The 26,354-nt window shown below is 36.7% G+C and overlaps 1 protein-coding gene across 4 annotated transcripts in view; it reads left to right on the forward strand.

Annotated features, from left to right (window-relative positions):
- Positions 1–1,904: 1,904 nt before the first annotated feature.
- Positions 1,905–26,354, forward strand: part of LOC590671 (C-myc promoter-binding protein) — a 71,280-nt gene continuing 46,830 nt past the window's right edge. The window contains exons 1-5 of one of the 4 annotated variants that reach the window (XM_030976828.1): positions 1,905–2,387; positions 9,401–9,572; positions 19,769–19,996; positions 21,798–21,934; positions 23,576–23,774. In XM_030976828.1, the coding sequence (XP_030832688.1) occupies positions 19,820–19,996; positions 21,798–21,934; positions 23,576–23,774 (513 nt within the window). In that variant the 5' untranslated portion in view covers positions 1,905–2,387; positions 9,401–9,572; positions 19,769–19,819. Of the gene's footprint in view, positions 2,388–6,835; positions 6,998–9,400; positions 9,573–19,768; positions 19,997–21,797; positions 21,935–23,575; positions 23,775–26,354 lie in introns of those variants that run through there. The other 3 variants (XM_030976825.1, XM_030976826.1, XM_030976827.1) reach the window with 3 other exon arrangements.

Genomic DNA, 26,354 nt, shown 5'->3' on the forward strand with positions numbered 1-26,354 from the left:
ATCATGCGAGCTCAACTTCCATTTGCTCAGTACTAAAAAAATCTAAAATTTTCATTTTCCCTCAAGAAAAATTTCAACCATACATGCACCCTAAATATATAGTAATTGCAAATATGTTTCTATACTCCCCCTGCAAGGAACAAATATATATTCCGTCATCAATAACGAAGAAAACATGATTTTATGGAATATTATGCACAAAGCAAATGAAGGAGAGCTCGTATAATAAGTCACAGAGTTGCCAATTTGTATTTGATTGATCACAACTTCAATAATTCATAACTTTCTTATTTTCATTCAGAATTTGCTCAAACTTTCACTCACCTGATTTTCTTATTATTCTGCCTCTTTCGAAACAAACTTATTTTGGGGGTGGACTTTCCCTTTAATTAGAAGAAGAGAGAGGGGGTGATCCGACATTTCCTCTGGCGACAATTGCTCCAGGCTTTATTTTGTAAAAGTATAGCTTTAGGTCAGGGTTGAATTAAGTTTATACCGAGGTAAGCTGCTTGGTACATTGTACAACCGAAAGAGAAGGGGGGGGGGGGTGATTGAGGAGGAAAAGAATATGAGGAAGGAGTATATCGATAAAGTAAAGAGGAAACGGGAATAATATGAAGGGATGTAAGGAAAGATAGGGAACAAATGGGGGGGGGGGGGTGGGCTGATTAGAGGGATGGAAGAAAAGAGGGTTTAGCTTAGAAGAAGAGAAGGAAGAATGGATAAAAATTGTGCAACCTGAAGAGGGGAGAAAAGGAGAATGTTTGAAGAAGAGGAGGAGGGAGGTAATAAAAGGAGTGGTCAAGATTGAAAATAAAGGGAAAAAGATGAGGGGGGATTGGCTTGGAAGGAGGGAAAGAGAGAGAGAGAGAAAATCAGAATATCGGAAGAAAAGTGAGGGCGAAAGGGACTGGAAAAGTGAAAGGAGAAGGGAAGTCGGATGATTGAATGGGGAGACTTAGAAGGGAAATGAAACAAAAAGCTTGGTACGTGAAACTGGCAAGAGGGGGAGAGAGAGAGAGAGAGAGAGAGAGAGAGAGAGAGAGAGAGAGAGGGGGGGTAGGTAGAGAAAGAATACACATACATCATCGCTACAAAGATCTATATGGTTTTTATAATAAAATATACTTACTCGCATCTCTGATCGTAACTTTATGAACAGAAAAATCGTTATTCGGAAAACATCTACCCCCGTGCTAAAATTACACCTGTAAATCCATAACTACTATTTTAATATCTCCGCTTGACCAAAACGGTCTTCACGGAGATGAAGATAAATATAGTATACTTTTGTCTCTACAACTTCCGAGACATTGTCAAAACTATGAAAATATGGCTTTTAAAAAAAGTGACAATTTTCTTAAAGATTCAATAAATTGAATATAGTGATAGTAGATGATTCGCATCATCGCATGTATATTATTTAATTTATGACAGAATTGTGGCTGGTGTTTCGTAATGTCGAATTCAAAATTAATGAAAAGGATGTTTGATCTATAAGGAAATAGGCCTAGGCCTTGGGGGACTAAAGCACAATAGGGCCATTTAGAATGAAAATGAAGTTCAATAACCTTTTTTTGTTAGAGTAGTCGTTCATTATACAGTTACAATGCTAAAGAGGTCGGGCATTGACCCTTTATATAGTTACCGGTATAAACGAGTACAAGTTAAATGTTCAAAACAAGAGAAGCTAAACACAATCAGATGGATGCATAATAAGCCCAAAGGTTTTCAAATGATAGGTCATTGACCTAGCTTGCATTAAGTGTTCGAGAGTGGCGCGGTTAAGCTCTGTGGGCCGGGTCAACGCCTAAAAACTGCTTTTCAGAGAAACGTCTGGTGGTTGTATAAAGCCGTTTTAGGATTTTCTTCACGTTCATACAACATATAAGCACAAGGAGCACCACTCGTTTTCTGGACATTTTATGTATCCATGTACATTCAGAGATGGAAAAGTGTACAGAAAAAAGAAGGGCTTTTAAATTGAATTTGGTCCCCGTCGCTGAGTCGCTCGAAAATCTATATCTAGGGTCTATTGTCAATTTCGAAATTTGAATTCGCCATAGGTTTGATTTTAACGAGCGCCATCATTTGTTCGAAATATACCGCCCATACAGGCGCTAACGTAACCCATGGCATACATTACGTACCCGATGCTCTCCGCCGATCCGCAATATTGCAGATAGCGTGCATATAAACCTATGGGCGTGTAATAATAAACTTCTGTTCTGACGATAGGTTTCTAGATCTACTTCTTCTACGTTTTGATGAGCACAACATGTTCTTGCTGTCCCGTAGCCAATACTGTCTGATAAGCAGTGGATTTTATACCGCGTGTATTCCATGAAATTTGGATCTTCAAGAGAACTCAACCTTCTTGCATTCTGGTGAGTGATTTCATTTTAAATGTTCGCCTAAAAATAAATCATTCATGAAGACATGATTGATTGATAATGATATGGGGGATTGTCATCGACATGATCAATGATCAACCATCCAATGATCCATTCAGCTAGGCCTACAGAAAGTCAAAAGTCACTTACTGGCTTACTCTGTAGATTATCCCTCTATTCCTAAGGGAAGGGCTCTCAAATTGACTCTTAAAAAGGGCCTAGGGCCTAGTAGGACTACATTGTAGGTGCAGATTGCAGAAACAACTTTGTCTGGTAAATTATTCCTGGCATGGACATGTCGTGGTTGGACCATTGAAATTTGAGATTTCATGTTACCAGGTTACCGTACTGAAATATGTTAGATCTAAGACTTACGTGACTTTTGACATTCTGTAGGCCATATAAGTTAACGACATGCGGAATACCGCCCTGCTGACTCCAATTTCAGAAGGTTCAGAAGGTACACATAGACCCTACATGTAAAAGATGATTGATAATCGTTCATGATGATGATTATTATAGGCTAGACGGTAGACGTCTATGATCCAGGCAGGCTTTCTATTTATTATTGTTAATAACAATATTGTCTTTTCATTTTGGTTTCAAGTGTGTAGAAAAAGGCGTATGCACGAAGAAATTTGTGCATTGAGTGCTGTACAGTGAGTTTATGCACTCTCATTGGCCGATACGCATGAGTTGCTTTGAATTTAAGTGAGAGAGGGCCTACATGTACTTAACTTAAGCGCAACTTAAGTTCAATGGCAAAGTCAATACGTAATATTACGTCACACCATGGAGATTTTGACATGTCCTGCTTTAAACAGGTGACGCACTTCACACATTAAATTGACGCACAAATGAAATTACACAAACATAAAATAGAAAAATCAACGAACATTTAAGAATAAATTTCCAGTTTGTACCTTAAATATGACAAAAATATGTTCAACCTCAAAAACGTAACTTTTAAACTTACATGTAAGTGAAATACTTAACCTTTTAAGGATGCTGAAAAAACGTAACAAATAGAGGGTTTGACTGAGATATCATAATTTTGGTATAAAAAAAGAAGGAAAATCGCGAGCTAGCTCCTCGCACAAATATCTATAACATTGAGCAAATTGCAGCCAGTGATAGCTAATAAGAAAGAACTTTAATTCTAACACATTTCTAGCAAATTTAGGAGACCAGTGGGGCATTGCAATCGATTGCAAATTTTAATTAATCAAAGGTGCGATTTACATGACAGAAAATGCTGACTAATAAGTTTGCGATGTCAGTTCCGGCTGAAATGCAAAGATATGTGGTATACTTAAAAACAGTTTTTTGCATTGCCAATTTGATACTTTACAATAATAGTGATTAGTGTAAAAAAGACGTGCGTGCAGGGAGCTTGCTAAATTTAGCAAACTCAATGCATTTGCCTTCGTAGATATGGAGTAGAACTCCAATTCTATCAATTGAACTTTTTTTACCAAAAACTTTTTTCTGTGAATCTGTCATAATAATCCGTCTCTCTGTCCTTACCACGCGTGGGCCTAGCCATTCATTCATTCATTGGCTAAGCCTCGTAGGAATGCAAAGAGAATAAATCTTCTTTGAGAGAATTTAAATCCCTGTAACTTTGAAAAGAAGGTGCTTGAAAAGAGAGTTTAAAAAGGTAACTTACTGTTATGAGGTGCCCAAGCCTACAACTTTGCTGAGATTTGGTCAATTCATTCTTAAATAAGAAGAGCATTTTGCTTGCTTTTTAGAAGAAGAAAGAGTGAATGTTTTAGAAAAATCAAAAGAGTTTAAGAAAAATCTTGCAGACAGGCTTGGGAAAATGTGACATTTTGATATTATTCCCCCATTAAAGCCCCTCTAAAGTGTTGGGAGATCCAAATTTGCCAACAAGTTGATGGCCAAATTTCTCTTAAATTTGTATCATAATGTCAAAGAGGATTTCAATCATGTCAAGACACACTTCTGCAAAGATCCTCCCCCCCCCAAAAAAAATGTGTTTGACGACAAATATTGATAAAAGAATAAAAGAATACATATACATGTACAATGTACATGTAGGCGTATGAACAGGTGTACATGTAATTTGGGTTTGCTGTTGACTGTTGTACGCAGATAACCTAAATGTTGTATTCTTTCATCAATATTTGACTTCAAATCCCTGCACAATTGTGTCGTAAATGACATCCTCTTCCACATTATGATACAATTTAAGTGAAATTTTGCCACCAAATTATTGGGGCTCTCAACTTTTTAAAGGGGCTTTAATGCACATATTGTACATGTCATCATAACTATCAGACTTTGCTTGAGCACCCAAGCCCCCCCCCCCCCTGTCATTCAGGGTTGATATTTTACAAATGTGAGGTCTTATTTTTGGAATGTGAGTGGGCCCTATGTGCATGTAAGTTTCTGCAATGCTGAGTGTCCACAATAGGTTTTTCGAGTGACCTACATGTACATAATATCTTTCTTTGATAGTGCAAGGTTTTATGACTGTTTTCTTTATTTACTAATGGATGTTCTCAAGGAATTCACAGAATTGGAACTTTTTTTTTTGTCCCATTCTAAGATGAAATGTCTACAAGGTACTGTACATACATGTACTGTGCAACAATGTTCTGTATTACTTGCACACTGTACAGTGATCTGTGTTTACAGACCTGTACATGTACCTGTACATGTATACAAGGGCACAGGCATAAATAGACACTTTGCTATTTGTGGGAAAACCAGACGACCAAGGTAAACAAACAAAAAAATGGAAAAAAAGATATTATAAAAGCAGGAGGGAAAAGAAGAAGAAAACCTACAAGTACAGTATGTAATCAATCATGTCTTTTCACTTGTTGCAATTTGCAAATGTTAAATACATTTGTGAATGCATTCAACAGTAGAGCTAGCGGATCACATGACCTTCTAGATGAGTCACCTGATTGATTATTCATAAGTGTCAATCAATATACATGCAGTGTACTGTATTGTACGTGTCGTTGTGTGTTGTACACATGGTGACGTGTAGACCTTGTATTCTAGACACTATTCTGTACATGTACAATTGATGCCTTAATGATTGCATGGTGCTGGGTTTAATTTATCTATTGTAGTATGCATGCAGTCCTATTAGAGTTTGTTTATACTTGAGTGTTTTAGAGAGCATGGACAAATTAGTGCACAATCTTTTATTTACATGAAAGATGCCGTGACAAAATATTGTATTTGTAGTTCTTGAGATTTGTGTAGCTTGGTGATGTCATTCTGTAAATATCAATGAAATGTGGACAAGCCTGTACTCCTGTAGAAATATAATTGTGTAACACATTAATTTTCTCAGATTAATTTACTAAATAAAATACTTTAATTGTAATCCGAAATCCTGGTATTTCAAAATATACATGTTTGGCCTACACACAGTGGAGAGACATGTACATGTACATGTTGTACGTACATGTAGGCCCACAGAAAATATATTTTGGAAACCATTGCAATATACAAATGCATTATACAGTAAGTTGGGGGTATTAGGTCTGCATGCACAAAACATGTTTTCATGTACAGATAGGCCTGCAGTAGTCTCAACTACATGTACTGTACATGTAAGCCTTCTTGTATACTTCAATTATGTACATGTACATGTATGATTTACATGTACATGTATGATTTACATGTACACTGTACATGTATGATTTACATGTACATGTATGATTTACATGAAGATTTACTAATTGAGACACAAAACCTTGAAAATGGTTGATTTCCTTGAATTGTGTCCATTGTTGCCCATTTAATAAGGAGCAGTAAATTTGGCCTCTGTAAAATTAAAGACTGGAGGCTAAAATGTATGATTCACTCCAGACCTCACACTAAACAAAACAACCATAATATATTTCCCTGAATCAAACTCCCACACATGTGCTGGACACAAAACACGAAGATAAGTGTTTTTTTTAATGGAGGGGCCTACATGTATTGTTAACATCCCCACAAATAATGTTCCACACCCCCTCTCACTGTCTTATTCAGTTATTGCCACTTGTGTTGTACTCAAAAAAATATCAGAAAAGAGAAGACAAAATGTTTATTGTTTACACCCCCACAAGTCATTGTCCAATGCCCACACCCCCTTTCACTGTCCTTCATAGGGGATGCATTGAGTAGAATAGAGTGTGTGTGTAGATAAAGGGATGAAGAGGACAAAGGGTTTGTCTCCCACACAGACACCGGCTGCAGTAAGGGCTTGTGTGAACAAAGCCATTAAAGGCCTGCTTTTACAGTTAGTGTGAACAAAGCCATGGCCCCTTTTATCTCTGTGTGCATTATGGAGCCCATGAACTTGCATGTTGTAGGATGGGGTGCATTACTTGCTTTGTGTGTTTTGCTGGGGGGAGGGGGGGGGGGGGGTGTCTTATGTGGCCTCACCAGCTGGTCATAGAGATCTTTGTTTACTTTAAGTTTACATTACATGTTGGACAAACAATAACTTAGTAGTGGTACTTGGATAGTGCATGCATATATTGGCCACATGTCATTACTAACGTGGACCTACAGTGTATGTACAGCGTATCTTACAGCTTGTTTTTTCCTTGTGAGTAAAGCAGTTGGTAAGCTTATTTTTGTTAATGTTTTGTAAAATTGAAATATATTTCCATAATTATCAGATTAATATCATGACTTTCTTTGTAAATCTTCAAAGTGCACACTTGTTTTAATATGATAGTTTTACGTTTATGTAGTTTATGCACATTTCAATGCACATATTTAAGAATGTATTGATCAATGGGAAAACTGGTGAACTACCCATTATAATGCAAACTACTAATCCTGTTAATATTTGTCTCCTCTCACTATTAAACTGCGAACATATGAAACCATATGCTGCAGTGTGTGTTCATTGTACGCTATATACATGTACATGTACATGTACAGTAGGCCTTGCATCTATAGACATTGTCTTGCTCACTGTATATTGTGCATTGAAAATGCAGACTTTCTAATGGCATGTAAACAAGGTCCATGACGATCTTGGTCACCCATACATGTGCATGTACATGTACAATGTACATGTAAACATGACAGTACAACAACTCTGTAGTTAAACCATTTTTTTTAATGATAACAGTAACATGTACATTTAATCTTACTCTAATTTTATTATTGAAATGTCAAAGTCCTCTAAGATGTGATTAATTGGAGATACGCTTGTACAGTATACATTTTGCATGTAAACAACAGAAATTAGTAGTCTGCAAGCACAGACTCGGCTGTTTATTTGCAAATGCAAACATGTGTACATGTACACTGTACAATACTGTAGAGTACATTATGTAGTTATGAATGTGAAGGCTACCTTGCCTGAATAACTGTGTATCCTTGAAAAAAGGCATCAATGTACAATTTAGATAATGCACAGAACATGTCAACAAGCCATGAGCATATTGCAAACAACCCTACTTGTGTTTCATGGGTCATTTACATTGACTGTACAGTAATCTAAGCTTATTATCGATCGAAGGATACACACTTCACTGGAAATACATCAAAGAAAAATGGTTGTAAATTACATCAAGTTTGATTATAGTGTACGTGACTGTCGTCACATGGCTTTTACATGTACCTCTTGTCTTGAAACATCAGTTATCTCTTTTCGTGAGTCCAGATACTGTGTTTAAATACTGCATGTACTATTGACCTGGGGCAGTAATTATACAAACGCTTCAAGATTCTTATCAAATTGAGAAAAAAATTAGAAGTGTCCATGGAAATAGTCGTAAGTTTGTTGACCTCAGTTTACAATAAGGGCATTTCTGTCTACTTGTACATAGTAGTCGTTGTTGTCTGCCTACTCTTGACTACAACATTTAAAAAAAAAATTTGTTTACATTCTTTTCATTGTAGATTATTGTGTATTAATTTAATATATACATGTACATTAGGGCATGAATGTCCTCGGCAAGAAACTTCTTGCCCCTCTCAATCCAGATGTAGTACATGTAAATGGATAGGCCTACTGGGTAGAATTTATAATGCTTATTGTACATACACTGTATGTAGGACATGTAAGTGATGTAACAGTGTATGATATCATTACTTCACTTGTAGAGTTATAACAAAAAATACAGCACCCTTTTCAGGTTATGAATGTGAAATGTAGTTCATGAATAGGTTCAGAGTACAGTAACTTCAGAAATTGGACTTTCAAGATTTGCTGTTACAGAACTTTGTACCAAAATTATTGGCTTTCATTTTCAATTCAAATCAGGTTAACCGAAGGGGACTTGACTTCCTGGGGTGTTTATTTTGAAATCAAAGTGAAATACTTTTATGACAATGGGACATTTTTGGGATTCTGCTAAATCAAATTTGACACTGTTGGGTACAGGAGGTTCAGTGACTCTGTAACCCTTCTCTCTTTTAGACAGGAGTACAGGCATATATTTCAGGACAATCAATCATCATGCAGTTTTATAAATGAAAATACATTTTCTCAGAATATCTTATCAAATCTGCAGTTCCTTGCAAAGTCTTGAATGTTCAGTTTGTATTTGGGAATGGTTGTGCAGTTCATCATTCATTGTATTTTGGATACCGTTTAAACATGCATCTTGTTTTTGCAAAATATCCACTCTACAAATACAATGTACAGGTACACGTGTTTTTTAGCCACTTGTTTAATTTCATGGACTGATTCATTTGACTCTAACAACGACAGGCCACTTTTTGAGAGGGATTATTTACATTTGACACAGTTTCATAATTTTCCATCATAACATCACTGACCTTCATGTATTTAAGTAGGTCATTGTACTTTACCTTCACAATGTTCAGTTTTGAAGGTCATGGATCATTTATACAAACGTGCAAACTAAATGTCTTGGTCATAACTTAGGGCCAAGGATACTGTCATTAAACAATGTGTATTGACTGTATTCTTATCTCTCTGGATATACTGGTACATGTACAGTATAAATCATCGAGACTCTTTCTCGCATTTCTCACTTTTGCAGGTACATGAAGTTGCGATCACTGGTAAAGCATCGCTGTTGATTATGCAGTAGACTTCGGAGCATACATTCTGGATACCTAGAACTTGTTCATCATCACTTACTGATCAGAACCGGTCTCGCATAAAGACCAACCAGCAACCTGCTGTATTTATAGATTGTTTGTTATTTTAAGGTGAGTGGAGCATTTGCGTTGCTTCTGCTGAGGCACTAAGCGAGGCTTTTAAAATATTTTTGTATTGTAGTTAGGCTGTAGTGTGAGATTGCATTTGAACATGTTTTATATTGGAAGGTAATAATGTAGGTGCATGTGCATCCATCTAAGGCCAACTAAAAAAAAAACATGTTTAGCGTCCTGTTTTTTTGAAAAATAGGAAGGAGGAGGCCTTTTTTTTTCTTTCAAAATGGCCGCTCAGTACATTTTCCCTAAAAGTCAAGCTGTTTTTCAAGATGGCCGCCAACATTTTTTTTTTTTTTTAAATCCAGAATACAGTGTAGATCCATTTTAGCAGTGTTTTTCATGGTTTTTTTCTTTAAACAAAAAAAAAATTCCAAAAAAAAAAATTTCCCCCCCAAAAATAGAAGGCGGCCCCCAAAAAGGAAGCGGCAGGGACGCTAAACATTTTTTTTTTTTTAATGGCCTAATGGGATTTAATCTGGGATACATGGATAGTTTGATATTTTGTCCCAATGGAAATCTAAAGGGATGAATGGAATTCTTCCTTTTTTTTTTTGTAGAGGGATGATTTAATAAAAATATGATTTAATAAAAATTTGAATTTTTAAAATTCAAATTCATTTGAATCTACCGGTACATAAAATGTACAGTGTATGCCACACTTTGGCAGATTGACTTTTCCATTTTGAGGGTCTCTTGTTTTACGTACATGTAGGCCCGTACATGTACATTTTAGGACAGCTCCCTCACCCTGTTTTGTTATCGAATCTACTTCTCCCACTCAATTTTTTTTCAAACGGAGAGATTTTGTAGTTTTTGTAGAATTTTAAGAAATTTAAAATGTAAACAGCGTATTGTCCGTAAGCTTAAAGGCACTGACATGTCATTGGTAGGTCTGCATTCTACCATGGTTGCTTTTGGTTTAATACTCAGTCATGTTAAAGAAATTAAACTTCATTTACATGTACTGTACATGTACTCATCACATGTCTAATGGCCCATCTGTGTCTCGGAGTATGATTTCATAGGCAACTCATACATCTCTTCAGCTGTGTTTCCAATATCGTCGCTGTTTTCACGAAGTGACGGTTGTGAGAAAAAATTGCATTCACTTTGCGTGACGATTTTCCTCACTACCGTCACTTCGTGAAAACAAGGACGATATGTCTACCAGTACATGTATGTGTAGGAGCTTTTGCAGGGTGCATGCTGGGATACCTGAGGAAGATATCATTTCATTTGTAAATATAGCCATGCATACACGAAAGGAGAGTTAACCCTCCCGGCTGATCGTGCCGTGATTGATAACTTCGAACACACTCAACCTGGCAGCATTAGCATCGGATTGCTATAATCTTATGCTTTGCTTGGGTCATGTTTTCAGTTATCAATCATAATCTAGCATGCTGCAGTATTTATTTGCTTCCTCCCTGACAGTATTTTGTGCAATATTTATGATTTGATTTGATGTCCTTTTTTTTTTGTCCTGTCTTGTCTTGGCCCAGCCCAGGAAAGGAAATATGTGAGAAATTTGATGCTGTTTTTTTCACTGTACACTTAAAGGGAGTAATCAGCATTTGTTCTAATTCATGTTTCTTGCATGGCAGTCAAGACTAATTATTTAGGTTTGCCAATACAAGTCAGGTGTATGTATAAAATTCTTAGTAGACATTGATAATATTTATTGATTGGGTTTTATTTTTGGTTGCTGCTTGGGCCACAAGGGGATGCCAGCTGGGATTTTACTAAAATCCAGTAAACTCTGAATGATCACTTTTTCGGTACCCGACTCTAGAATGATTATTTCACAGCCTTGCTGTCTCCTTTCACTGTCTAGGATCCACCCTTGAAGTACAGTCAGAATCTAAACAGTCAACATGCTGCTCATTGTACATCAACATGATATTTTTAAAAGAACGATTTATGGTCGTTGTGCTCCAAATTTTATGTTCACTGTGATAAAAATAGCCCAAACAAGGACAGATAATGGATGATATGGTCCCATAAAATATACATGTACATTACAAGAAGTCTCTTTTTAGTTTTAAGGCATTCCAGAAGCACAATATTTACTGACTGCTCGTTGATGACTTTTGTTCTGTTGACAATGCAGAGTCAAGTTTCTCATAATAAATTGTAAACATACTGTACATGTTATTGTACATGAATTGATATACCGGCTCTGGATTACAAGCTCTCTATTTACGTGAATGGTCGAGGTACAAATTGTAAAATATGAGCATTGTTTAAATTCATATTAGGCACAGGACAATTTGCAAGAAGCATACATGTAGGCTCTGTAGGCGTCTAAAGAATTTATTTGAAGGGGGAGGGGGGGGGGAGGTACCCTTCAGATATTTTTGTGGAGAACTGCTAAAAAATTTGGCACCTCGATGTTCATTGTGATGCCATACAGTATTATGAAAACCTGGTATTATGAAAGGTAGTATGCATGTGTTTCTTGTTTACATTTAAATGAGTAGATTTAAATTATTTTAAATTAGTAGACTAAAGAAGGGTGCCACCCCGACCCCCACCCCCTCCCATGACAGAGCTGACCCTACGCCACTGATTGTACCCATGTGCAACGTGTTGTCCCCTAATGGCATCCTGATGGACGCGGCTTGGGAATGCATCCATTAAGAATCTCTGTTACTAGACAGCCTGAGTCTTTATTAACCTTGGAGCTAACAAGACCGACAGACTACTGACATGCACTTCACCACAAGCTAACAAGCTCTCAGCTCCTTACTCGCATACAGGGGGCCCCCGTCAAATGAGCAAGGGAAATTGCATTTTTTCAAATGTTTTATATACACATCCTTTAACTTTTTATTTTGATATTGACTAGTATTTTACGTTACTCTCTCTCATATCATCGGTCTGCACCCCGAGAAAAAAAATGGGGGGGGGGGGGGCATCACAAAATAGCACAGTACATCTGTACATGAACATATACATTATACACACATACTGTACATAAGGTGCAAGTATTACTCCAATCCATAGTACAAGTAGGCATGCGTGTGAATATTTAAAAAATACAGTTTGCTTTACGTGATGTACTTGCCTAAGGGGCATTTTTGACATTAATCATTTACAGTACTTACCTCATTTAAGAAATTATTTTGAACAAGAATCATATACATTTATCTAATACCCACTGTACATTTTAAATGTAAATAAACGTGTCTATTACAGTACACCCTGTTTATGTAGAGTAGTTCTCTTGACTAATGAGGTCAAGTGTTAATTGATTGTTTTTAGACTGCTTTTTTAGTTGTGGAATTATTCATGACCATTTTCAGGGACCTTCCTATTTTGCGTTACCGGTATTTAATATGCTTAAGTATTTGCCTTGAAGAAACACCCACTTGTCTTTGTTCCTGTGTCTGATAGAGTAAGATGGTTTGTAGCTGCGGCTCTCAGCGGTAGTCACATCTTATTACCCTTCTAATCAGGCATGCTCTTTACACCTTACCTGGCATGCCAAAAGGGGGCCTGTCTCTCGGAGGAGAAGGAAGATGCTTGAGTAGGAAGACGACATGTTTTAAAGCAAGTACAGGAAGGACAAGCAGCGGCATCTTTATTTTTCATTGTTGTCTTCAATGTCGCCATCATCATTATTATCATCATTATTAAATGTCAAAATTATTACTACTACCACCACCACTACAGCCATTATCCTCATCATCATTGTCATCATTATCATCATTATTGTCATTAACATTCATTAGCTTTTGTTTTTGTTTTTGTACAAAACCATCATCATCAACAACATTCATGATCATCATCAATTCATCATCATTAATCATCGTCAGTCATCAACTGCATTGATTCCTGCTCTTTTAGATTTTATTATCAGTTTTGCTATTTCGGCTTCATGATTTAAAGCACCGTCTCTGGTTCTCTGCTTTTTTTCCCATCGACCCTTGAAACTTTCAACAGTCTCAGAATTTCAGAGCGGAGGGTTGTCACTTTGTGTGGCTCTTGAAAGGTCCCTGGTATGTCCGATTTGACATCTCGGTCCAGGTTTGACGGACTGGCCTGTTCGGAGTGTGCTAATCAGCCCTCTTTATAAGCACTCGACTACAAGTAACAACAGTGGCTTGACTTGACTTGAGGGTGGGATTATTCAAGGTGTGGGAAGTACATGTACAAGTTGTGTTTGCATCACTTTTCAGATTTTAGCATGTTATCGAAAGTAGTTTTCTGGAAAAGGTACATTTACATGTACATGTACATACAACTGTAGGTGGACTGCAGATAATTAGAGTGGCTACTGGCTACTGTAGAATCTTTCTGAAATGTAAAAAAAAGATTAGGATTCAATTAAATTAATTAATCTTGCTGAAAACTACACAGCTGCAGCACAGATTTATATGGGACTGCTGTACACTACCATATGACCCAAACATTTTGTCAAAGATTTCAAACCATTTCCAGTCATACATAAAAAAGCATTTCCAAATAAATCAGTTTAATGTGATATTGGTGCAGTGCACCTTATATTTTTCCATGGGAATCAATTAATCTAACACATTTTTTATCTCACATTTACCAGAACCCAGCCTTCTCTTTAACATTGAATCTGAAAATCAGCATGTACATTCGATAGGTAGATTAATGTGCATCAGTTCATCCATGAGCAGTCCCTCCCCCGTCCTTTTTCAAGTTCAGCCATACACCATCGCACCTCTTCCAATTTACCGGAAATATATTCCTAGCACGGCTATTAGACCAATGAAGTGATGTTGAGGCACAGTGGAGCATCGCCGTTAACCCATTGGATTTACAGTGTTTTTCGAACACATGCGTTTTTAATTGAATCCAAATCGTACATCCTCGGGCTCAGTTTTCAACAGGTTTTATAATGATCACATCAGTTTTGTAACTGATGTTTATTGGACTGGAAAAGATACAGAAGTGGCGCCATGTAAACGCATCTGGCAAAAGAGGACAATAACAGGGAATGAAATCTAATGACTAGTGACTACTACATGTATTTACAATATGCATACAGTGTACATTTGTAATTGTACATGTACAGGTCTGTAGATAATTTGATAGACTATTGCAAATTGTTATCTTGTATTTTGCAATGCTACTCGATTGAGACACCATCTGGTCATTTTATTGGGAATCTCAGATTTTTAATATGATTTATATTGCATAAACCGGATATGATTATCAAGTCGATCAGGGCATGGAATAGCCATTTTTTCTTCTCTTTTTTTTAGTTTTTTTATTAATTTTATTTTTAGAAGTTGTGAGTATGAGGATTCCGAGGAGAATGACAAAACCAATGCTTTAGAAATATTTTTTTGACTTGAAAATCATATCCGGTTTATGCAATATAAATCATATTAAAAATCTGAGATTCCCAATAAAATGACCAGATGGTGTCTCAATCAATTACATTTGCTAACTTTCTCCGAAAAACAACTTGTTTGACATTGCCATGGGACATATACTTGGAACTATATTCCTAATGCTGTAATATTATTGAGCATAAAGTAAATACCTGTCTAGTAAATACCTGTCCAGTAGTGCGCACAGATGCAATTAGGAATCCAGAGTGAATTTTCATGGTCTGTCTCGTGTCTGTTATGGTTGAGCTGATGCTATTAGCTGGAACTTTTCTTTTGCCGTGGGATGTTTTTCAGCGTGGCTGCATGGTTTTCTCCGCTAGAGAACATTTCTCCTTCTCCTCTTATTTCTATGTCCTCGCTCATTTCTTCCCCAATTTTAGAATCTTAAGTCTTATGGTAATACATTTTTTAAGGGAGTGTGTTGTTGAAAGAGCAATTGAATTGCATGCATGGCTCTATACACATGAGTGGTTTCCCCCGGATGCCACTGACCACCTAAAATCCTATCTGGCAACTTAACAGAATAACAGTCCCTGACTTTGTTGCCCAGGAAACAATTTAAAGCTCAAACTCATGTTATTGTTTCCTGTGAATGTTCTGCAGATCACTATAATTTGAGTTTTTAAAGCTAACAGTATGATAATTACACTGTAGCCGAGGTAGCTGAATAGCAGATGAAGCATGCTACATTACATGTGAGTGGGAGCCCTGGCATGTTTAATATTTAAAGAGAAGGTTGAGTTCTGGGAAGAGGTGAAAAATAATTTGTGAGCGTTACTCATTCTTATTATGCAAGTGTGGAAGTACATCAGATAAGACATGTTCCCTGAAAAGCATGGCTCTTCAAATGCCTTCATATTCTAAATATGCATGTAACATCGTAAAAATCGGGGGCCGGCTTTTTACGCCACGTGTTCGTGTAGTCCCATATACATCTTTCTGTGTACAGTGTTTGTAACTTTACCAAGACTTGGCCAAATTTCTTATCATTTTGATGATTCCAGAACCTTGCAATACACACAAATTCTTATATGCTAGATGATCAACCTTTTCTGGTCGGTTCCACACCGTTTCTTTCACAGTGCAATCGCATGACCAGAACTCAACTTCATCTTTAATGCAAGAGGAGGAGACAAAGTAAACATGTGGTATAAAAAAAAAAAAAAGCTATTTATTTTGATAACTTAGGTTAAACTACACTGTAGACAGGTGTTGCAGGAATATCATGTTTATCAGGGGGTAGAAGACTTTTCCTGTATTAGTCAGCTGTAATTCTGTATATTATCAGGTTTTGTAAGCCTTCACGGAATAGAAACTACAGTGTACTGGAGCTTCTCTTGAATTCTCAGATACATATTTTTTTTCTCCAAATTTGCTGTTGTGGAGTTTTTATAACCTACATGTACATACATGTAACTTGTCCCCTGCTCCGGAGACTTTTTTTCAAACTGCCTGGGATTCATGTTTTGTTGCATGAACTTTTGCTCATCTACTGAACTGCCTTCCTATCTAACAAAGCCCTTCATGATGTCATGCACACATACATGTACCCTTGATCGTTCCTTGACTGTCATTGGTCTGTACCTGTGTAACTTTCAACATCCTTGAACTGTCTTGTGTATTATTTGATGTCTGAATCTCAAAGTCAATACAGCTGGAATCATTAGTTAGATCTGTAACTCACGGGAATTTCTAGAGAAGATTATGACTCGTAGCTTGTACCAGTGCACATGTACACATAGATGTTGAAGTACATGTACATTTAAATACACATGTACACGAGTACAGTATGTACATGTACCTTTGAACCTTTGATAGAAAGAAAGAAAAGAAAATAATAGTTTTTTTTTTTTAAAGTGAATATACCGGTATGTGTATGAAAGATCTATTTGTGCGTGCTCTTTCTCCCCCCACCCCCCCTCTCTCTCTCTCTCTCTCTGTCTCTCGCTAGGTTCCGTTTTGAATTGAGAAACAACAATATTATCTTTTACATGATACAAATGTACATGTACATGTCATTAAAAAATTAATTCAGGGTCTGCTTGGATAAGGGGTTGCTTCAGTAGAGGTATTGGCTTAATATGACCACAGGCAGGGCTCATAGCATTTGTAAAGAGGCTAGTTGTGTGATACTACAGTATTACTTGCAGTGAAAGCTAACAATTTGTTTAAATGCAGTTCGTAAGTAACACTTAGCGGTATCTACAGTATGTTTGCCTGGAAAGTGCTGAAATATAGTACCTGTAGTCTGCCGCATAGTAAGAACAAAAGGACATTAATGGAGTCAACATCTCTCTGTTTTATACTTCTGAATGCTTGTTAAGGTATCTGGTGTGAATTATGTTTAAATTGCACGGATGTTCTTACATGCAAGTCCAGATGTTTGAACATTTCAATTGCAGGCTTTATCCATTCGTGAATGAACATGCTAATCAATACATTTATATTATCCACAAGCACATAACCCTGCATGCTTGTACCAAAACAACTAATAGTTTTGCAGCAACACACCAAAGCACTGTGACCTTGTGAAGTGCATCTTTTGTAGACCCGCGTTTCAAAAGCAACCTGGAAGCCAGGCCATTATCCAATTGAACTGTCTGCACCATGCAGCCACAATCAATAGCTCAATGCTTGCAAAACCTTTCTGTGACCTATAAAAATGGCAGCAGCGTTATCAATGATGCGTTATCAGGTTTGCAATAGGGATATCATGCATGATACATGTAGTACTGGGGTTGGGCTTTGGTGCCGAGTTTTGTTTCCGAAGTATAGTCCTGCGCTGGCATTGCACGTGCGCTTCAAGTAATGAGATACACGTACATGTAGATATATTGGTGCATCTTCTATTTACACTCCCACATATTGTTTGTTTTATGACATACCTGTACATGTATCTTGTTACTTCACTATTCCACCTGGATGGATCAAATTTCCAATTGACGCTAAATTACAGCAGGATTAAAGTGTTATTATTTGCCAAGGCAAGTACAAGTTCATTTCCATTTTGAACAAGAAAAACACAAGTTATGTACACACTGTACAATGAATAAAATTACATAAATTACCAACATTTGACAAAGTATACAAAAGTATTTATACATGTACAACTGTACATCTTATTTTTCTTTGCATAACAAAAGACATCGTTTATATAATTCATAATTTAGTTGCAAGGAATTATATAATAATCATATCATACAATCTAAATCAAGAAGAAAAGTAAAAATGTTGCTGTATATTTATATGTCAATGAAAATGGAGGGATCCATTAAAAAGCATAATTTGTAGAGTGTGGACCCCTCAAAAAATGATGTTTTAACAAATAAACACTAATAAAAAGTTTTAAAAACAAGTCTTGTCTATGGAGACTACTGAAGAGAACAGGCAGTGTGGAAGCACAAGGGTAGAATTATGAACTACATGGACAGGATTATAAAGAAAAGGGGTGAGTGGGTGTGGACCGCATGGCTGAAGGACAGTGAATATGAAAAAGAGGAAGTACGTACTGTAGGAATTATTAAGAGCAAGATGAGAGAGGCTGAGCTAGCGCACCAATTGAGATTAATCTTGCGATGACCTTTTTGTTATTAAATATAAAAAACAGAAGCTGCAATATAGCAGAAGCTAGAAGAAGAAAGAACTGGACTGGTTCATGTTGTTCTTGTTGATACTTTAGTTTTAATTGATGCACAACAGGTACATGTACGACTCCTTTGGAAGCCTTGCTACAGTGTACGTGTATCTGGCAACAAATATTTTCCCACCTTCTCCTGTAAACCCATGGCTGAGTCCAATTGTTTAATTGCCCATTATAACTTTTAAATTGCCAACTGTGAATGATTTTGCAAGACATTTAATCAAACAGTAATGAAAATCGGCTTTAATTACTTTCACGAAAATACTACAGTAGTTGAATGGTTAAACAGGAAAAAGAAAAACAAACACTCATAGTTTTGTAGTACCGGTTTAGTGTTTCATTCCTCAAAGAAACTTCAGTCCATGGGTAAGACAATCAAAGTTCATTTGCTACACATGAATTGTAAATATTTACAAATTTTGTCTCTACTTCTTGTGTTGTTCTCCCATGTACATGTACATGTACATGTATTAGTCTTTTTTGCTACATATGATTAAGATATATCCAGCTCAGTCAGATTAAAGTGATTTATAGGAGGAAATGAGTAAACGGTTGTCTCTAGTTCTTCAAGTGTTCAATGAAGGAGGAATTGCAGTCTAGTGATTTCTCTTTTGTGACAGACAAAAACAAGTTTCTGTCCTAAATGTACACTGTATGTGATGTAAAATTCTATTTATAAAGATCTTTTTTTTTACATTTTAAGGGCTTTTAATCCCTACTCAGACATTGTAAAATGCTGTTCATAGAAATGGATCTTGTGGTGTCTCATATTTGATTACATGTACATATTGTATACAGTAGTCATGTCTTATTTCAACTGAGGTCTTTTGAGACTTTTCTTCAACTTGAGATTGTATTCATGTCTTTCAGGAGAAGGTGTTTTTTAATTCCGTCCATAATTACATACATTGTACATGTAGCTTTGTTGGAACCCATGTAAACATTTATCTCTCTTTTTACTAGAGTAAATTTTATAAGGACATGTTGGAATTGAAATACTACATGTACCTTGCGAATATGGCTTCCAATTTCTTTGCTTTCAATGAGTTTTAGATACAAGTGATGGAAAATAATCTATAATTTTTACATGTACATATGTCACTATATTGTTTTTCTGTTGCAGTCATCATTCATTACCATCTAATTTACTGAACAATATTTATCTTTTTTTTTCTTTCCAGAAATCCATTTCACCTCTTTTGTCATGCTGACATAGAACAGTCCGATTCAAAATGGAGGACGGTGGCGGCAGTGGCCGAAGGGTCGCTGATTATTTTGTGGTGGCCGGTTTGACGGAGACGTCCCGGCCGCTGAACGACGATTTATTGGGGGAGGCACCACGAAAACCGCCCAAGAACCTGGCCCCTATCATAGACATAACTGTTATCATCAAGAGTCAAGGAGAGAAGGTGAGTACAGTATTCATGCGAGAGAATTTTTTGGGGTGTTGAGATTCAGAAGAACCTACCGGTAAACTCATACAGATGGTTTTAAAAAGATTTATTTCCCTTTTTACGCTCTCAGCAGTTTGTTGTCAACGTAATCTCTTCTGATAACAGAATTCCGTTGCAGAGAAACTGGTTAAAAATCATTCCAACTAGTTCAATCGATTGATCAAGTTGTTTTTGTGAGCACTACAATGTACATTATAAACATAAGATGCAATGCATGTTCTACAAACTACTGTACTGCTAAAAAACTCAGCAATGCACTAACGTACAGATAAATATATGGGACTGTTTGTTAAGTTGTAAAGACTACCAGCATGATTTGTCAGTCACTTTCTGTGCATTTTAGATATTTATTTTACAAATGTACCCCTTCTACTATTGTCAGGGTCAGTCATAAATTTCATAAGATATTATGATAATTATTATTTTCAGTTACCGGTATATTATTGATTCAATTATATCTTATTTCATAGCTCTTTGCTATAAAATGTTTTTTATTATTTGTTTATGTACAGTTTGTATTTACTCATTAATATTTATTTATTTATTCAATTGTTTATTTACGTCTTTTGTTTTCTGGGGGTATCAATGCTACATGTAGAACTCTACCTTTTACGTGTATGATTATGACCCGCATTTGCTTTGTACTGTATGTACTGTACATAGTACCTTCATACATGTACATGTATGGCTATGTGTACAATGTATGTATTTGTACATTGTACACACATATGAGTATGAGTCAGTGTTTATTTAATGTGTTAGGGCATACATGTAGGATGGGTAGGGGATTAGGCAGATGAAGGTATCATTTTCATTTTTGTGAAGGCACTTCCGATGTCTTGATTCTGTACTTCCTATCAGTGACAGTATCAGAATCATCAGATAAAGAGTTAGTGAACTTGTGAATGTATATAGTTCATGAACCTGTGGAACTCAATCAACACCATGCAGTAGAGATAAGAGACTCCATCAAATTGTTGCAATGACTCAATTTGATGTGCAGAAGGAACTATATGTAAATGTATTGTATGGTAGAATTATTTTGTTTCCCTACTCTGCAAATATATAAAATATTCAAACATGTAAATCATGTATTTGTCGTACAAGATTATTTGCTAATTTAGTGTGAAACATGGTTATACAACTGCAGGTTACAGTATCTAATTCTTGTTATTCCTTGTTTTGTACAATACCCTTCTATAATGTTTCATAATAAAGAACTTTTTGTTCCATTCTAGAAGCTTTCCCATCACTTTCATCCCTGAACATTGCATGTGATTCACAAATGTAACTGAGGATAGAAACTTACACGTACATGTAGCTATCATATAGTTGTTATTAAAGTTATCATGCACTAGTGCAGTTGTATAAATGTAGATAAAACTACAGTATTTTTTTTTTTTTTTTGTTGTTGTTGTTTTGTTGCCGAAAACACACGCGGGGAAGGACCTTCATTTAACATCAAGGTGCAGTTAAAGGCACTGATTTGTGCTTGTAAACTTGTGACAAATAATAGTAACAATGTCGTTTTTAGAAGAATGTGTAAGATCATCAATGTAAATTCAAAACAATAGAGTACCTAGGTCCTAGGATAGAACCTTGTGGTACACCATTTGTTATATAAAAACAAATTGAGGAATTATTATATAAACTACATATTGAGATCTATTAAAAAAAAAAAAAAGTGTGCCTTATACGCGGAGATTTACGGTATGTACCGTAACCATTTGATATAAATGGATATTTTTTTGCACAGGTACCGCCTGGATTCACCTGTGTGGAGACCACACCCAGCGGTCTACCAGCCGATCTCAACCATGGAAGCATAGCAAGCCCTTCAGTCTTCATCTGCATCCGAAGGGGCTATGAACAACCCCCTCTCACTGATATTGGGTAAGTCTACAACTAGCCGGTCGGGCAGTGACTGGGCCATTGTTTCACAAAAGTGTCAGGAGTACAAATTCACCGACATCCCATTGACACCTACAGGTGTAGTTGATTTTGATACTCCCACAACGGGATGTCGGCGAGCTTAAACATGTACAGGTACTATTAATTGCACAGTGTCATGAAAACTGCCCCTGACATTGGCTCTGCTGATAGTTATGTACTTAGGGCTTCATTTCATGAAAGATGATAGGGTTAGGATAAGGTTTGCAACTGGGCTTTGGACTAGGATTAGTATTAGGGTTAGGTTTAAGTATAACGCTTGGAATTCGGGCTGAAGTTTAGAATTCAGTAAAGATATTGACCGCGGACCGATAATTGTCACCCAAGCATTCATTGTAGTAAAGGTTTTGCTCCTTTTATTGCCTGTATTCTGTCAGCCACAACAAGGGGAGAAAAAATGGGGGGGGGGGGGGAAGGGTAGGTTGAACAAAACATTATTCATGTGTTGGTGTTGTATATGAACCTGAATGTAGTTCAATCATCTGTCATCATGATGTTGGATGCCCCCAGGTACATTCACGGTGGACACAAAGGTTACAGTGTTGTTAAAAGAGAGTCATTCACCTCTGGAAGAACTACGCCCCCCCCCCCCCCACACACACACACTGAAGCTCTGAAAAATCTAAGGGAACTCTTGATAATATTTTGGCAACAAACTTTTTTCCCACTTACACATGTACTTAACCTGTAGAAAAATCCCCAAGAGTGCGCCCATAAAACAGAGTAATTTGTACATCAAACAGAGTAAAAGGTGATGAAGAGAAAGACTATCAAATATACATGCAAATACTTCATATAACCAACGGACCTTTATCCTTAACTTTCACAAAGAAAAAAAATAGCCAGTATATTGGAGAATAGTTTGGCTCTCTCAAATTTGGAAGAGTCTGTTGGAAAGCAACAGTTTGTTTTTAATGGGTGGCATCTGATCTTGTGAGAGTTTCAAGTACGCTATCACTTTCTCATCTCATGTGTCACTCCTGAACTTGGACTATAAATCATTTTCTGATACTTTGGAAGTTCTAACCCATCCAGAAGTATATGTAGGGCAGGCATGTTATTGAAACTTGAAACTAGTAATGAAAAACCAAAACTACAATCCTATCTCCTAGTTTGTACATTTTCTCTTATACCAATATTTTAACTATTCTTAGGAGGGGGGGGGGGGGGAGCTTGTAATATTGCAAGCATACCTGTATGTGTGTAGGTAAATAACAAGGGGATATACATGTAACTTCAAGTTTTAAATATCTTCAAAATAATTGATTAATTGATTAATGTTTTGACCAAGGCAAGGGCGTTACGCTCTGACATAGTTTGAACTCTCCATACACCGTGAAAAAGAAAATTACACAAAAGCAGTGCAATTAGCTCTCCAAGGATTTAAAAGAGCTCAAAAACGCTTCCAAAAAAGACACAACAGTTGTGAAGAGATCTTAAATTCATTTAGTACGTCTAAAAGATGCTCTCGGGAGTGAAAAGCATTTTTATATTTCCAACAGGAATATTATGCCCCATACCAGTATTAAAATGTTTTGATGAAAGAGTCATTAATACTAATTATTTTACACATATTCAAACCAGGATCTTGTACGAGGGGAAGGAGAGGGTGATGCCGGGGTGCGAGATTGTCAGCCACACCCCCAACGGACACCCGGCCAACGTGAGCAACCGAATAGGAGTCAACAACCAGAGGGCGTACATCACCTACCGTCGAGCGTCCGAGAACGCTCCTCACAACGCGTTGGCAGTGATAGACATCTGTGTGATCCTCATGAACAAGGTAGGTGAAAACAGTGCAAAAATACACGGGGGCTCGGGGCCAATTAGCCCCCGAAATGCTAAAAACAACCCCCGAAAGTCATAAAAGAGCCCCCCAAAATTTGCGTAGAGTTCAATTCAAAACAAATTAAAGAGTGTTATTTTTATGCAAGCAAGCTTGAAAAATAGCCTTTGATATTTTTAAAGTATTTTTTTACTATTACGGTCAATATATTTTCCTGGATTGAAGCGGCAGAGTTCTGCAAATTTTGCGCTGGAGATTAAGGTCTTGTTCTTGAAATACATTAGCCACAACACTCGGTATTTAAAAATTCACAAGTTTCTTATCATGAAAACCTCTATTTGAAGCCAGAAGGGCAGTAACTAGTGTACTTTATCACAGAGTTAAGCCCTTTCGGCCCAGAACATACGATAATGTTTCACAGGAGTTTCTAGTTTTTCAGTATAATAATAATAATGATAATAGTGGGTTCTTGTACAAGTACATGTACATTGCTTATGTCATGTCTGTCACATTTGACACTCCTGGTGCTCCATAATTGATGTAAATAGGAAGTGACTGGATTGGGTCTTCACACCATTTGTTATTCCAACAAGCAAACCCTTCATACACTTGTAGCAAATGGGAGAGACTTGTCTGTTTTTTTTAAATGTCATAATTTATTACAAACAAATCAACTGAAAATTAAGGTACAGTATGTATGAGGTAATCAAATAGCAAAATAATCCATGGATTTTCTGCTTGAAATCCAAATTGTTTGACTTTTTCACTACATTCTGTTGACTCTTCATTGAATCAAATCCAAATTTTTCTTGGCTCATGTATGTTACTTTTCCTGTACTGTGAGGGAAGAAGGATATGCAGAAATATTTCCGTCTTCCGCCAGAAATTATTTTGGTTTGGAAATGTAATTGATGTTGTTGGCTTCCCTCCTAAAAAAATCAATCTGTTTATAAAACAATGTAGCTCAGAAGGCCTGTTTTCATCAGCTTGAGTTGGCCAAATAACCCGCTATTTCTGTTTCAGGAAATTAGCCCGATCACGAAATGACGGGCTATTTGGCAGGTGAAGACGCAAATAGCGGGCTATTTACTCAGGAAATCTGCCCAAGATATCTTGGGCTAGTAAATGTAAAATCGTCTGCTATTTGTCTGGCCTGACTTCACCAGCCTTAAGACTCGAACATTGAGCAAATTTCTCGAGCTCGAGTTTTAGAGCTGATGAAGACGCGATTTGTAACTTCAGGCTAATTTCATGGATCACGTTATAGCCGGCTATTTGGCCAACTCAAGCTGGTGAAGATAGGCCTAGAGTGTGTTGAAGTTTTGGGGATGTTTGTGTACTTGCCGGTGACCTTTAGGGTCTGGTAATGCCATCAAGCAACAAATGTTGTGATTATGGTTGACGTGACATGGAAACAAAATAACAAAAATATGATAGTTTCATCATCCAAAATTCATGTGGTATTTTTTCTTCCCTAAGCCCACTGTCCCAAGACAAATGAAAACGCACAATCAATATTAAACCTGTATGTTGCAGACCTCTGGGAAAAAGATTGATTTTATAATCCAATAAATATCAAATAAAAAAATTGCTTGTCTCCCAGAGCTTGCTACATTCTGCATTGTGTGGGAATTTTTTTATTCAGCAATCGTGGCGTAATTAATTCAGTATTGTGGTCTAAATTCTAAAGATTGCTGCTGTAGATTTCCATTGTGGCTTCTTGTTGTTGTGAGGTGCATAAAGCCTGCAGAATACTGATTCTTTCTGTACCGGTTGTTTGGATAGTAGTAGAATTCAGTTGTTGAAATGTCAACTTCAGCATTTTACATTATTATTCGATATATTTTCAAGACAGACAGGAATGAAACTTGCAAATTAGTGATTACAAACTACAACTGTTTTGTTGATAGAAAATAGAGTGCCTCTATATATGGCATTTCAGAGCTTCTTTTATGAAAAATATATTATTGCAAAGCATGCCTACAGTACATATAGTGCTATGAGACTTTAACATACAGTAATACATGAGTAGTGTACTGTACAACAATACACCGTATATTACAAGTATGTAGGCTTACACCGTATATGTGCAGCAGTAATACCTTTGCTTGAAAACGTGCGGTTATGGATGAAATGGATGAAATCCTTACCACACAATCGTCCTTACGGATACTTAATTATCTGTATCCTTGATTACTTTGGCATCGGAACAAGAATGGGGTCAGATAAAATTAAGGAACAGTGCACAATATGTTGGCATCGAATCAAGGGGTCTTGAGATTAGGGTATTGTGGTTGCTGTGATGCAGTATCATGAAACATTTCCTCATTTCAGTTTTTTTCCATGTTAATGGTCAATAGAAAGTGGCCATTCTTTTATGTCCTTCCAATAGAAACTGCATCAAGAAGTTTTCAATGCATACAGTCTTAAAGGTAACATTTAGCATGTGAAAAAAGCGGCTGGAAAATCACTCAAAAAGACGAGAAGAGGCAAACTTGTATGGTTGGCCAGAGTTGTATATGTACTGTACATGTATACAGAATTCCCTTTTAAATTACTATTCTAGTTCTCATGATA

Source organism: Strongylocentrotus purpuratus, unplaced genomic scaffold (assembly GCF_000002235.5).
Source record: "Strongylocentrotus purpuratus isolate Spur 01 unplaced genomic scaffold, Spur_5.0 spur5_scaffold_9, whole genome shotgun sequence".
NCBI lineage: Eukaryota > Metazoa > Echinodermata > Echinoidea > Camarodonta > Strongylocentrotidae > Strongylocentrotus > Strongylocentrotus purpuratus.